Below are 13671 nucleotides of genomic sequence, written 5' to 3' on the forward strand. Positions count from 1 at the left end.
ACTATAGTCGTGGTCACGTAAAACGAGTCACTTTTATATTCATTCACTGGCCGCCTTTATTTTGCTCTGGAATAAGCAATGGTTGGAAATATTTGCTGTGTCTTCATACTAGAAATCGGTAGTTCAAGCCCTTCTGTATCTGGAGTCACGCACCGCACAAAATCGTTATTATACCCAAGTTATTTCCGGCAAGGCTTAAGAATGTGCAATAAGAGGCTTGATATCTTGCAACATTTCTGCTTGTTGAACGGCCGACAAATCATGTTTAATCAGCGAATCTGTAGTTTTGTGAAATGTTATGTTTCTAGAACCAAATAATCATTAAAAAATGGAATTCCAGTACACTAAAAAATCTTGAATATCAAGCATTTACAACTCTTTTGGTCCATCTCCAAACATAACGACCATCATATGATGCACACAACCAAACTATAGTTTGAACTGTCCTTTGTTCACATTTGGCAGTCATACACTGTACAATCATCAAATTTGAAACCAGATTCATTCATTGCAATCCAGATATTGGGTTTGACTTTGAATATTGCCAAAAAGTTGGTAAATTCCCCTTTACCGATCTGCTCAACACTCTTGAACCATGCAACTGTACATTTTGCAAAGCGTTATGTGAAATGGGAACCATATTTTAGTTTCATCAATCGACAGTGCGGAATCATTTCGAGTATCATTTTGATACTCTTACAGACCAACCACCTGCAATTTTAGAACACAAACAGTTGTTGACTTTACTGCAACTTTAAATCACAGCTACCAACAATAAAAAATCCAACCAATGCACATTCAAAACAACAAGATCAATGGCATACATATCTTGAAAAATGACCTCATACATTAAGTGTACAAAACAGGAGCCATGATTTTTGGAGTTCAATAGCAACTTTTAAAACTTGTAATTTCGCTACGGCTGTTGAACGTTTAGCAGCATTTTCAATTGTATCCAAGGTTCTTTTCAAAAAATACTTGAATGGATCTTCACCCAAAGACATATGGAGAGCGGTCAGAAAGAATCAAGCTTTTCATAGAATGACTAGACGGATTACAAATTTTGAACGTCATGGCAAGCAAAAGGGCTTAAAGACAGGAATCCGAAGACTAAGCTGGCCGAAAAACAAACTCTGTACACACTCCTATTTGCTGTATTTTAAAATCCCATAAATATCTTGCGCTCTAATTCAGCAAAACAAAGATCGTACGTCTCAGAAATGCAACTGTTACTTGCATGCCAATCACCAATCTGATTTGTTGGCACGACCAGTTTGCTCAACTTGCTGTTTCTTTTGATTCAATATAGGACAACATCACTCATTTGGTCCAACAACAGCTGCTTGCTGGTCCTGTTTTAACGCGGCTTCAGCATTCTGCTTAGAGTCTGTACGCTAACCCAAAACAACTGTACAGTTTTAAAAAGAGAATCCATTAAACAGGCTGCTGTTGTAGCATTTGATGAATGGTTCAAACCAGTGAAATTGAGTGGAGAATACAAATACATTCTGTGCTCACTCTTTTTCTGTTGTAATTTATTTTGTCGTGTTTTGCTCCACTTGCCCAGTTCCTCACAAACTGCTTTTCAGGTACCGTCACTTCCTTATTGCTGCTGTCAAAAATGCATGTCTGTATGCTTTATCAGTGCTACAAGACATATTCTCTACGCCATGTCTTGCTATTATACAAGTAGCTTTTTATACCTTTCCCATTCCCTAGAATAATTGACTAGAATATCGCCTACACTGAGAAAAATGTAAAAGTGAAGATTGCAAACCAACTTGATATTTGAAAGACAAACAGCCAGCGGCAGCAGCAGCCGGATAGAATCAGTTTCCTATTGCTCAAGAAAAAAGTGCCAACTTTGTTTCGAGTATATAAAGTAACATTGGAAACAAAAAGACTGCTTGAAAAATAATGGCTGCATACTTTTTTGATCTATCCATTATTCTCTAGTCTGTTGAATTAGACTACCATTTGTTATCTTGATACTACATCAATTGTAATTTCTCTGCAACTTCAATTGACTGTCTTCTAGATTGGTAAATCAGCATATCAACTAGCGATTGTCCCTGCTAACCAGCACACTTTGGCTTGGCAGTCGCATGTTTAAACCATTATTCAGATCTACATCATGGGAAGTCTGACATTTATTCGCCTACTGATTCTACTGGCTCTGTTTGTTTGCTACATCAACCTCATTCTGGAGATAATTCCTTGATACCTCGTTTGGACATTCTGTATCAGATTGACTAGATCGGATTATGCTTTAAAAGAGGGTTGAATATAAATTGGCGTTTTGTGAGATCGGTAATCTCTTTGAAAAGTCGATTTTTCAATACAAATTGATTCAACTGTCACATTCTAGCATGCAGCTTTAGTTCAATCTGAACTTGTCTGCAACTGGCACTTAATTTATCAATCGTTTTGTATATACAACCTGTGCTTTAGAACATGTCAACAAATCAAGCCGATGTTTCAGAGGCCATTGAGGCTCCCGAGGTTGCGATGGATGATAGCGTTGACAAGGTGAGTATTTGGGTTTGATTATTTGTGCACATAATCAGTTACAGCACGATCTTGGATGACTAAACAGTTTGTTTTGGAAACCACGACTGATACTATTCCATGCTTGTAACTGCTTAGGAGATTGAAACAATGAAGAAACGGGTCAAGGAAATGGAAGAGGAAGCTGCCAAACTAAAAGAAATGCAGGCTGAAGTAGAAAAGGAAATGGGTGCTCAATCTGGTAGGAAACCCTTGGAAAATCGGTTTTGTAATCTATTTGTATATATTGTATTTTCTAACCAATAATGCACTTTTAATATAAACCGACCATCTTTTGGCCAACTTTTATCAATATTGTATACACATTCTAGTCAGTGACAAAGAAGAAGTGGATTTTCGCTCTGTTTACATTGGCAATGTAAGTTTCTGCACGCAAATAGGTTCTTAGTATGCTACCATGGCTGATTTGGTACTATGTTTTGCATATCCAGGTTGACTATAGTGCCACTCCAGAAGAAATCCAGGCACACTTTCAATCTTGTGGTACCATCAACCGAGTAACCATTCTGTGCGATAAATTTACAGGACACCCTAAAGGGTATGCGATTTTTGATGTTTTCTAGTTTAAATCTACAAAGCATGCTGATGTTTGCTTTTATTTTTACAATTAGATTTGCATACCTTGAGTTTGCCGATGCAGGATCTGTTGCAAACGCAGTGGTTTTAAGTGAGTCCATGTTCAAGGGTCGTTTAATCAAGGTCACAGCTAAGCGTACCAATGTGCATGCATTCTATTCGCGAGGTCGTCGCGCATCTCGAGGATTTCGTGGTGGATTTCGTGGGAGAGCACCATACAGGTATGGAATTAAAGGTCCAGAATCAACGAACAATGCTAATATTTGAGCATATTATTAATTTCTAGGTCTCGCCGAGGATTCTACTCTCCCTATTAGACCATGTCACACCTCTAAAGTAGTTTTAGTACAATGAACTGTTTCAAATGATTGTCGTGTCAAATACTGTATTTAGAGGGTTGCGATTAGTGATGGCTGTGATTTTGATGAATATGTAATTGGTGTTTCTATTAAAAACAAATAAATGCTCTACAAATATTGCAGCTATTGATGGATATTGCACTCTTTACATTTCCCACACATGTAAAAACCAATATTTTACAATCTAAAATACAGGTCGTTTGACAGTTTATTGTTGCTATATTTGAACGAATTGTGTTGATTTAAACTAGGAGTTGTTTATCTTGGCAAACCAACTCGATCGAAATCTAAATCAGCAGAGCTGAACATTGTATACATTGTATACATTGGCCACTTTTATTTTAAGAACAGATATGTTTACGCTATAATTCAGAACCAAGATTGTAGAAATGACCAGTTGTCTCCATGCCAATCATCCAATATTTGTAGGAGAATTGTGGATTAAACAAGTGTGAGACTATTGAAGCGGATGTGAAGATTCATTCAGTTGTACAGAAATGAGCATGGATGAGAAATCTCGGTAGATTAAAGTTCAATAATATTGTCCAGTCAATTTGGCAATCATGTCATGAGACTGCTTATTATGCATTTTGACACCCTTATTTAATCTTTCATTTTCGTGAATACGAGTTACTTATACTTATACAACCACTGCAGACTCATGGGTAAGCGATTGTTTAGTGTATTTAAGATCAATGCAGTAGCCATGATAGTTTTTGATACCAAAAGTATTAATCAGCAGTCTGGGTTTTCTGATATGCTTCATGTTCATTTAGATCACTATTTGCATTCTCTTGGAGCGGGCCAGCATGCTGCATCATCCCCCTTAGATATCAAAACCAACCTGCATTCCAGCCCTAGTGTAGAGTATATGGAATCTGAAGAAGGGTCTTTAAAACAAGAGTCCAAAGACAAGATAGTATGTTTAATGACATGATCCGAGTTTGTATAGATGTTTATTATCCGACAATGTTTGAGCTTTGAAACACAGCTGGCCTATCAAGGCATTGTATATCTTATGCCATACTGTTTGGCCATTCTTCTATTTTGTATATATCCAATGGCTTCAATGCTTGATATAGCTTTCGCTTATTTAAATGGCCTTCATCTTGGCAACCCTGGCTGAATCTTGATGGCGGTATTGATCCATTTATTTAAATTGGTATACAAGGAAAATCGCATTCGCACAGGAACCGTAACAACAGCCGGTCGATATCTTGAACACTTGTCTAACCCGCAGCTATCTCAGCCCAAAGATACGAATTCAGCGTCTATTCAGCAAGGCCGAGTGCTTGGAACCAGCAATACGGGTAGGTTGAGGGCTTGATTACACCTTCCATAAACAGATACCCAGATGTGGTGATTTTGAATGGGGGTAAAATACAGTTTAATCTGACGTACAATCTAACATGTATGTTTTAGATTTATCACAGGTGCAAATGGGCAAGTTTTTATCTGGATTCAAACGTTTCAGAAAGGTGCGAATACGTCAATGGTTTTTGTTTAGGAATTTGTTGACAGAATGCAATGGTTTGAGTTACGGACTAGCTAACATGACCGCATACTTTAGACATACTTTGCCTCGAATACGGCCTTGTTTGATTCTCTGAAAAAGGCTCAAAAACCAAAAACTGTGCTTTTAGGATGCTGTGACTCGCGGTAAATATACTCGAGTATTTACTTTTACCGACGGTTTTTAATCTTCAACGCACATTTTCAATACTAACCTATGTTTTAATCAGTGTCGATCCAGCCATTTTGACAGACTGCGATCCAGGCGATTTATTTGTTATTAGAAATGTGGCAAATCTGGTTGCTCCATATGGGCCAGATTCGGGATATCACGGTGTGGCTTCTGCTCTTGAGTTTGCCGTGCTAGTACTTGGAGTCGAGAATATTATTGTGCTAGGTCATTCCAAGTGTGGTGGTATTAGTGCTTTGCTGCGAGGTGTGTCGCCAGATTTTGAGTTTATTGCTCCATGGGTGTCTATTGCCCAACAAGCCAAAGAAAAGACTTTAAAATATTTCGGGGACAGATCCGAAGAAGAACAGCAGCGTGCATGTGGTGAGTACATTTGGTTCGATATGCTGAGATGTTATTCAGCATATGTATGCTGACAAGTTGATCATTGTAGAACATGCATCTATTTTGCAGACCATTGAAAATTTGGTCACATATCCATGGATTAAGGATAGACTCCAAGCTGGACAACTTAATTTGACTGGATGGTATTTTGATTTTGAAAGTGGAGACTTGTTGGGATATAATCCCGAATCGTTAAACTTTGAACCTCTTGTTCAAGATGAGCATCCTGAACGTGCAACTTCAGCTCGCTCAACTCGAGCATCTGCTGCGTCTACTTCTCCAATCAATCGGACGACTTTAACTGCCGATGAACACGCCAGGTCACCCATCCTACGACGTCCTTATGAAAACATTCGTCCGAAATCGGATTGATTCTTGGTAGAATGCTTACAGATGTATTTTATCTCAAAATCCTCCTATTGTTGTGATTTGAACTAGCATTGATGTGTGGAGAATGGCTAGGTTCGAGCCGAATAAACACTTCTTTTGCTACTGACTTGAAAAAGAATCTTGGGTTTTGAAATGCCAAGTCTGATCTAACTAGAATGTTTTTGGGATTTGATGTATGCGAATGGAATGGATTGGCAGTTTAAGGCTTCAATTTAATAAAGATTAAAAAGCAGTCTGGCTGCCAGTCGTGTAGATCTTATTGGAGAGGATTGATGGCCAGCATTGAAATTTACAATTGAATCTTGTCCATCATTGAACAGCCGATTTGTAAACCAAGTAATCGATAGCCAATCTTTATATATGCATTTGTTCCTTGCTACTGCCTTGTGGACTGCTCTCCTTGGTCCATTGATCTTGTCCTCTGTCACTGGCACATTGCTCGACACTAAAATCAGCCAGCTGAACCACATGCAGCATGCCTCGCAATCTATCTTGGCTTTGGATGAACAGTCGTATGAATTGCTTACTCAAAAGCCTAGAAACTACACCTTGTTTGTAGTGCTCACTAGCACCGTGCCTCAGCATAACTGTAAACCCTGTGTGTAAGTTGTCTTGTTTTCTAATATCAAGCTGGTGGTTGGTGACAGTCCAGGCTAATACCTTTCTAAATCTCTCTACTATAGTGAATGGCATACTAGATACAAGATTGTAGCAGATACATGGGCAAAGTCGTTTGAGTCTGGAAAGCTGTATTTTTCAGAGCTGGACTTTGTTCATGGTCAGAGTGTGTTTTCCAAGGTGGGCATTTATGATTTGCGACGACTGCAATTGTATTCAAATAGCTATACAAGTCAGATCTTTATTGCAGAGTGTTATACCAAGTCTGACACGATTGAACTTTAGCTTGGGATCCAATCAGTGCCATTGGTGCTACGTTTTCCTCCTACCGATGGGCCACAGGCAATCAAAGGCATCTATGAATTATATGATCTGAATCGCAAGTGAGTCTGAAATTTTATTAGGCGATGGTTTAATCTGAAATAATGATCTGTTAGTGATGTTTGATGGCTATTTACGTTTCTTATTTTAATGTGTACGACAGCGGTTTTTCTGTCGAGCCGTTTATTTCCCATATTGAAGCAGTCACCGGCGTCAAGGTATATTGTTTTTGATTTATTATGCAGGTTTTGTCAATAGGTTTACAATGCTAAGACATGATTGGATTCTTTACCATGTGTGCATAGATCAAAATCACAAAACCTCTGGACTATGGCAAGCTAGCAATCACTATTGTAATTGGGGCTACTGCTGCTATTGTTATTTTCACTTTCTATACTCAAATTATTGCGATTATTACTCTCAAAGCTTTATGGATTTCGCTCACTTTGGTACGTTGAGCTATATGTAGATTCTTTGATCATGGCTGATCTTTCCCGATGCTAATTAGTCAACACTTTTTTCAGACTACTACATTGGTGATGTGTGGTGGTTATATGTGGAACACGATCCGCACACCTCCATTTATCGGTGAAAACGACGGAAACTTGCACTTTCTTTCTGGCGGCATGCAGTATCAGTTTGGTGTAGAGACTCATATTGTAGCCATCATGTGTAAGTTGGTTTGTATCGCTATTATAGCAGCATGCTGTTGTCTTGACTAATAGTCGTGTTTTATATCAATAATTGCTGTCCATATAGACGGTATTGCGTCCGCTGCATTTATTGCTCTAGTCGTATACGTACCAAAAATGGAAAATAAGTCTGCTCAACGCACCACCGTATTCCTATGCTTGCTTGCATTTATGTTTATCTACTCGCTTATTTTGGCTGTTTTCAAGTTAAAGGCTGGCCAGTATCCCTTTCGACTTATGTTTTGAATGGATCTTTGCTGGGGCTGCAGAGTATGAAAATAAACTTGGTTTACAAAATTCATTCGACTCGATTATTTTGAAGTTTATTATAAACATACTTTGTTAATAATGCTCAAAAAAATAAAGAGCTGCTCTTGTAAGCAACAATCTCAACTCAAATAAATACAGGCCTTTAAACCTTTTCAATTATAACTGGGTATTCAAAAAAATCCGGGCAAACCAATGTTTGGAATTCTTGGCACATTTAGTTTATTTGCAGGCTATACTTTTAATTGAATGAGCTATAATTTAATCAAAAAACCTACTTTACTGTACTAGTTTCTAAAACCTTAGTGTTTCATTTTACGTGAATACGGCTGATAAAATGGAATCTGACAACGAATATGAAATGACAGCCTGATGCCCAATTAATGAGTTTGTGTAGAGAATTAGCTGTGATGCCGGTGGAGCAATTTATGCTTCAATATCATACTCTTTCGACCACAACAAAAAAACAACTGTTGATCATTTCTGCTATCAAATATCATCAAACAATATGCACTTTTTCATGGTCGAGATTTACTCTATTCACTTTACAAGAACGTAATTCTCCTATTACTCGAGCTGTCCTTTCTTCATCCAGAGGCGCGTCAGCTAATTTACCTCATCCAGATGCAATGCTATTGCTACTGAAATACTTACTGCTGACCCCAGTATGACCATACCAATAGAAAACGATCAACAGAAGGCTATCGAACAGTAAAATGAACATTCTCCTATTAGAAGACAGAGAAGAGATTCGGCTGGTTCAAATGATTCGTACCAAGACCAACAGCTAATAGGAGACAATTAATTGAAGAACCAGTTAATGAATTCAAAGTACAGAGACTGTTATAAACATTCGGACATAAATAAAAGTACCAGTGATACGTTGATACTCACACAGTTCCTCGGCCAGTTTTTACCACTACTCAATACAATGAATTACTGAGAACAACCAACGGAAGAACCAGTTGCTAAACCCTTTATTGAAATCAAAGTGAATCTTTACCTGGCACACGAAAATAAATCTAGATCAAATCACCGCCATTTTGTGGTAGTGGAGAAACTAGTAATGCTGAAGGAAAGGGTGGGAGTTGAAACATTTGACAGAATGCCGCTAGATGACTTTTCCATCCAAAAAGTGATTTTCGACACCACAATTAGTATAGATTGGGCACCGAATGATGCCAGTTTTTTTAACCGATAATTACCACTAAATTTGCTCTCAAGTTGTCAAAACTAACAATTTATCGGAGATAGGCCATTCATGTCAAAAACCGTGGGATAGAGCACTGAATAGCTTACAAGTCTGAATTATTAGGAGCTCTACGTGCCAGTTTCATACTTGCTTTGTATTAGTACAACAAAGTAATTATTGAAAACTGAACAAAATATACTGACTAGACTACATTTTCTTGTCCTTGTCAGGTAACCCAGACTCAGAGCTTGAGCTTCAAAACAAATCAACTTCATCTTTCACCTCCAACTTGATTTCATCAATATACAACTGTGCCTTGACACCGATTGTTTTGAAAAAAGAAATTGTTTCTTGGTTGTAGTCAGCGTGAGGAATGATGACAAAATACTTTCCAGTGCTTGTTTTTGGTAAATCTGCATCGTGGATTCTTGCGTTTGTTTTTTGGTTCCATTCTTTCAATTTCACCCATTCATCTGCATCAAACAGAAGTTCCTCCACAGTCACCACCAAAGGATTCCAAGGGATTTCTTTCAAATCTGTAACAAGAGTTCCTGAGTCAATTTCAGTGATTCCATCAGGTTGAAGGAGAGTGAGTTGCACAGCGTTGTAACCATTGAGTAAGTGAGGAAGCTTGTTTTTGATAGCACCTCTGAAGTCATCAACATCAGCACATCCTTCAGTAGATACTTGTTCCTTGTAGGTCTCATTTCCCAGTACGAGGTGAACGAAATGAAGTGTCATATTTGAAAAAAAATAAAGGAAATTATCACCAAAAAAAAGAAAATGAAAGAAATATACGCTCACTTCAAAGATTTCTATTCTGTAAAAAACACTCAAGTTTCAACTGTCTTGAAGTCTTTCATTTGATATCAAGTCGGTTTTATTTCAAATTCAATTTAAATCAACTATTTGTTTGACAGGTTGAACGAAAGCAATTACACAGTGTGGTCAGACTTTTTGTACTTTTGTAATCGCTCTTTTTCTTTTTTTGAATTGTTAACAATAATTGCGATATCTCAGTCGTTCGGATTCCTTGTTTTGGGTCGTTCGAATTCTTAACGCAGAATACCAATAGTTTTCATTGAATTATCAACTTAATTTCAATTATTTCTTCATTACTTGTATTAAACAGTAAGAATGAGATTAACGTCACACTTTGACTTGATGAAAATACGCAATATGAAATATACTTTTCTACAGTAACCACACGATTAATCCAATGCTTCAACGCACCTCATTTTGTCTGTATGACATGCTCCAAGAAATGTCGACGAAAAGGTTATTGTGCTCAGTTTAGAACCACACGATCGTTGCACAATAAGCCCCTTGAGAAAACCATTAAACAACAAATGATAGCAATTACGAGGTTGATATAACACACTTGACCAACGATATCACACAAACTGACATAACGTATTAGCTTCCTGATCAAAGTGTTTGGCAGATATACAACTATTTCAATAAAACAAAATGAGTCAAATATGTTGAAGCCAACCATTCCCATTGAAGTTATTGACTTGCTGTTTTATCCAAGAACTAATTCCAAAGAAAGCAGGATGGAATGGATCGATTCTTCCAACAACTACTGGATACAACAGTGACATTGAAGATGAATAGTTTACATGATAATTTCTTTCACATCATCTGAATTAGAATCATCATCGCTCATAACAATTCTGTACAACTTTTCCTGTAATGATTGCTGTTTCTCGATGACTCTTGGCAGCATCTTTATGTTTGCAAAGATTCGATAACCCATCATTTCTAGATTAACCTTCGCATTGTCACAAGTTGGATAATGCTTTTTGAAAAAAACAACTAACCCATAATGTAGTGAATAAATGGTATCGTTTGTTTCATAGCAACTATCGCTTATCATTTCTTTAATCCTTTTATAGTGATTTATGTTGATGCCGCATAATAGACTGGTATTGTTTTCCAAAGACAATATTCTGCCTTTTAATAGTTTCGATGGATTAGCCTTGATTGGGTTTTCTAGTTTAAACACTGAATCCGGAACATCATCTAACACAACCGCTTCTTCATTTCCAACGTAATTATACGCTGCTTTCAACAGCGAATTATTGACACGCTTTTCAACAACTTGATAGATATGATTATTTCTTGGATCGAGATAAATGGTGTCCATTAGTAAATTGTTGATGTACTTTGATCTCGGATTTGAGCAAGGTAAATTCAACATATTGTTTAAATCTAGTCTAGAAAATAAAAGATGCAATATTCAGTCACAGCCACTATCATAGATAGTTGATAAGTTTAATCCAAGATAAAATTGAATATTTAATTTCTTTTAAAACGATAAACAAGTTCATCAGAAATGTCAAACATATTGGAAGAAACCCAAATTTATTTGAATGGAAATGTTGTGTTGACTAAAGGAAATGACAGCACAGTTGGTCTGTACAAGGTTCTTTTTGAAGTAAATGGTATCGAGAGATATCGATTTGCTATTAAATACAAGACAAAAGAGAAAACTAGTACAAACAATTGATTAGTTCAATTACAAATCTGGATGTCGGACGGGCTAGAAAGGTTAAACTAAGATTCAAAAGCACACTCAAGGGATCTTCAGTGGAATGGACGATGCTAAAGCCTATCACCAACTTTTACAGTTACAAAACAAACAGAAAGAGAGCTGGACAAGAACAACGGTTGTTTTCACAATATCATATCAAGAAATATTCGTTCTGACCAAAATCAAAACCAATTCATTGGTCGAGACACTTGTTTACAAATTTAGATGAATTGAAGTTTACCATCAAAGAGAATCACAAAAAGCAAGCATTAAGATACTGGTTCAATATTCAATTCGGATATGTGCTGAGGAACATTGAAACTGATGATAGAGTTCAGTTTTATCCCTCTGATAATACCTGCTTTAATATCAATGATTCACCACTAGTTAATTCCACTATTGATACGGTACTAAACCAATTGGATGGTGATGATATACTGGAAAAATTGAAGTGTTCAAACTCCAAATGGAGTATTGAAAATATCTACGAGTATGTACTTTTAACAACACCCATTCCAGAGGTATCAATAGGCGCATCTGTAATTCTACCTGATTTCATCAAGAATAGCAAAAGTATTGTTTCATTCCAGTATGTCACAAATAACCTTTGTTTTTGGTAGTTTTGCTCGTTATAAGTATCCAGAAATCAGATTAGACAGATTATCAAAGAAAGCAAAAGATCTTTACAAGGATTATTACAAAACCAATGTAAAGAAGTGTTATCCCAAACTTGATATTCAAGAATTGAAAGAGATTGAAAGCCATTTCTTTGTAAATGTCAACATATACCGATTCAATGGAAAGAAAGCGGTTATGGAACGACATTCAGGTAAAGAATACAGGAGGTTATTAATTTGAATATATACTCTGATATAAGCCATAAATTCCATCATTTCTCCTCCATTATTAACTTGTCTCAGTTAACCAGTGTTTCAATGTCCAGATGCCATTCATCCTTTAGTGAATTCAAAAAGATAAAACGACACTCAATTGTTTGTGCAAAACCAAAGATAATATTTGAAAATGGAAATTATCAACCAAAGTTGAATGTATTTGAGCATCTTGAATTGAATGGAATTAATATACCGAAAGAAATGAGATTTTATCCATATTTCATCTACTTTGATTTTGAAACTTGGTTGAAATCAGTCAAATCTACGACCAACTTGAAGCTCATTCATTGAAACACACAAACTTTTGAGCACAAGTTTCATTGGAAGTGAAGAAAACAAGGCTCAATTCATCCCAGTTGAAGGTACAACTAAAGAAGTTTTGGATATAGTGATGACAAATGGATCAAATACGACACAAATATCTGCAATTGTTGTATTCAAAGTATTCTCGGTTTTTTGGAATGATGGCCAATTTGGACGATGCAAAGGTTCAGAAACGATTAAGATTACAATTACTAGAATGTTTTGATGTTCTTCCTATTTATGGCTTCAATAGCTCATCATATGACATCGACATCATCAAGAAATACCCTCCACAAGTCTTGAAACACTCTAAAAAACATGGAAATGTATCCAAATGCGAAAAGCCTTGGGTTAATTCAATTCAAGGAGAATTAGATCGTAATATTGAACAAAGCGAAAAGACTGAACGATACAATGTTGATGACTACGATGAAGAATCAAACACAATCTATGACTTTCTGGGATACTTTTTCCACTGATGTAGAAAGTGTCACAAATCAGAAGATATCAATCCTTTAACTGGAGATACGATGAACATATTGTATGAAAAGACAGCAAATAAGGAATCAGCTCTCAAACAATGGGATATACCACAAGATCAATTTGGGGTTGTGAGTTTCATTCAGCTGAAAACGGTCAAGTGAATGACATTATTAAATGTAACAAATACCGAATGATATCAAATGGATCGTTTGCTTTTAACGACATTCTTGCTTTTCAACCACCAAATACTTTATTTGACAAGTTCTTGAAAACGTTTGACACAATCACAAAAGGGAATATTTCCACATAAAGTAACTCGGAATTTATCGAAATACATTGATGAACATCCAGATTTGACACAATATTCCAATAATGTCATTCAAGTTC

The 13671-nt window shown here is 36.6% G+C and overlaps 6 protein-coding genes across 6 annotated transcripts; 5 read left to right on the forward strand and 1 right to left on the reverse strand.

The window, feature by feature from the left end:
- Window positions 1-2454: 2454 nt before the first annotated feature.
- BATDEDRAFT_91010 (uncharacterized protein) lies at window positions 2455-3461 on the forward strand (the record flags this gene model as incomplete). The annotated part of the gene is made up of 6 exons (XM_006681152.1): window positions 2455-2529; window positions 2647-2749; window positions 2880-2926; window positions 3000-3106; window positions 3180-3365; window positions 3431-3461. The coding sequence occupies 6 exons, from the start codon at window positions 2455-2457 to the stop codon at window positions 3459-3461; spliced, it is 549 nt and encodes a 182-aa protein (XP_006681215.1).
- An 822-nt stretch (window positions 3462-4283) lies between these two features.
- Window positions 4284-6089, forward strand: BATDEDRAFT_20455 (uncharacterized protein). Its single transcript, XM_006680965.1, has 6 exons — window positions 4284-4422; window positions 4675-4813; window positions 4926-4981; window positions 5074-5162; window positions 5246-5568; window positions 5639-6089. Exons 1-6 carry the CDS (start codon window positions 4375-4377, stop codon window positions 5959-5961), a joined length of 978 nt encoding a protein of 325 aa, XP_006681028.1. The 5' UTR covers window positions 4284-4374; the 3' UTR covers window positions 5962-6089.
- Window positions 6090-6447: 358 nt separating this feature from the next.
- On the forward strand, window positions 6448-7856 carry BATDEDRAFT_13203 (uncharacterized protein; the record flags this gene model as incomplete). Its single annotated transcript, XM_006680918.1, has 7 exons — window positions 6448-6581; window positions 6663-6777; window positions 6883-6980; window positions 7082-7136; window positions 7224-7367; window positions 7443-7590; window positions 7678-7856. The coding sequence occupies 7 exons, from the start codon at window positions 6448-6450 to the stop codon at window positions 7854-7856; spliced, it is 873 nt and encodes a 290-aa protein (XP_006680981.1).
- A 1468-nt stretch (window positions 7857-9324) lies between these two features.
- Window positions 9325-10673, reverse strand: BATDEDRAFT_26884 (uncharacterized protein; the record flags this gene model as incomplete). Its single annotated transcript, XM_006681012.1, has 3 exons — window positions 9325-9889; window positions 10303-10394; window positions 10587-10673. 3 exons carry the CDS (start codon window positions 10671-10673, stop codon window positions 9325-9327), a joined length of 744 nt encoding a protein of 247 aa, XP_006681075.1.
- A 734-nt stretch (window positions 10674-11407) lies between these two features.
- BATDEDRAFT_26885 (uncharacterized protein) lies at window positions 11408-12463 on the forward strand (the record flags this gene model as incomplete). Its single annotated transcript, XM_006681013.1, has 3 exons — window positions 11408-11567; window positions 11831-12194; window positions 12226-12463. The coding sequence occupies 3 exons, from the start codon at window positions 11408-11410 to the stop codon at window positions 12461-12463; spliced, it is 762 nt and encodes a 253-aa protein (XP_006681076.1).
- Window positions 12464-12896: 433 nt separating this feature from the next.
- Window positions 12897-13280, forward strand: BATDEDRAFT_26886 (uncharacterized protein; the record flags this gene model as incomplete). Its single annotated transcript, XM_006681014.1, has 1 exon — window positions 12897-13280. The coding sequence occupies one exon, from the start codon at window positions 12897-12899 to the stop codon at window positions 13278-13280; it is 384 nt and encodes a 127-aa protein (XP_006681077.1).
- Window positions 13281-13671: the final 391 nt, after the last annotated feature.

This window comes from Batrachochytrium dendrobatidis (genome assembly GCF_000203795.2).
Source record: "Batrachochytrium dendrobatidis JAM81 unplaced genomic scaffold BATDEscaffold_11, whole genome shotgun sequence".
NCBI classification, from domain to species: Eukaryota; Fungi; Chytridiomycota; class Chytridiomycetes; order Rhizophydiales; genus Batrachochytrium; species Batrachochytrium dendrobatidis.

Bases quoted from the DNA above. Each gene is read 5' to 3' on its own strand.
- BATDEDRAFT_20455 (XM_006680965.1), top strand. From the start codon at position 4,375: ATGGAATCTGAAGAAGGGTCTTTAAAACAAGAGTCCAAAGACAAGATA. The intron at 4,423-4,674 runs GTATGTTTAATG...TTGGTATACAAG, and splicing joins AAGAGTCCAAAGACAAGATA to GAAAATCGCATTCGCACAGG. The intron at 4,982-5,073 runs GTGCGAATACGT...CGCATACTTTAG, and splicing joins GATTCAAACGTTTCAGAAAG to ACATACTTTGCCTCGAATAC.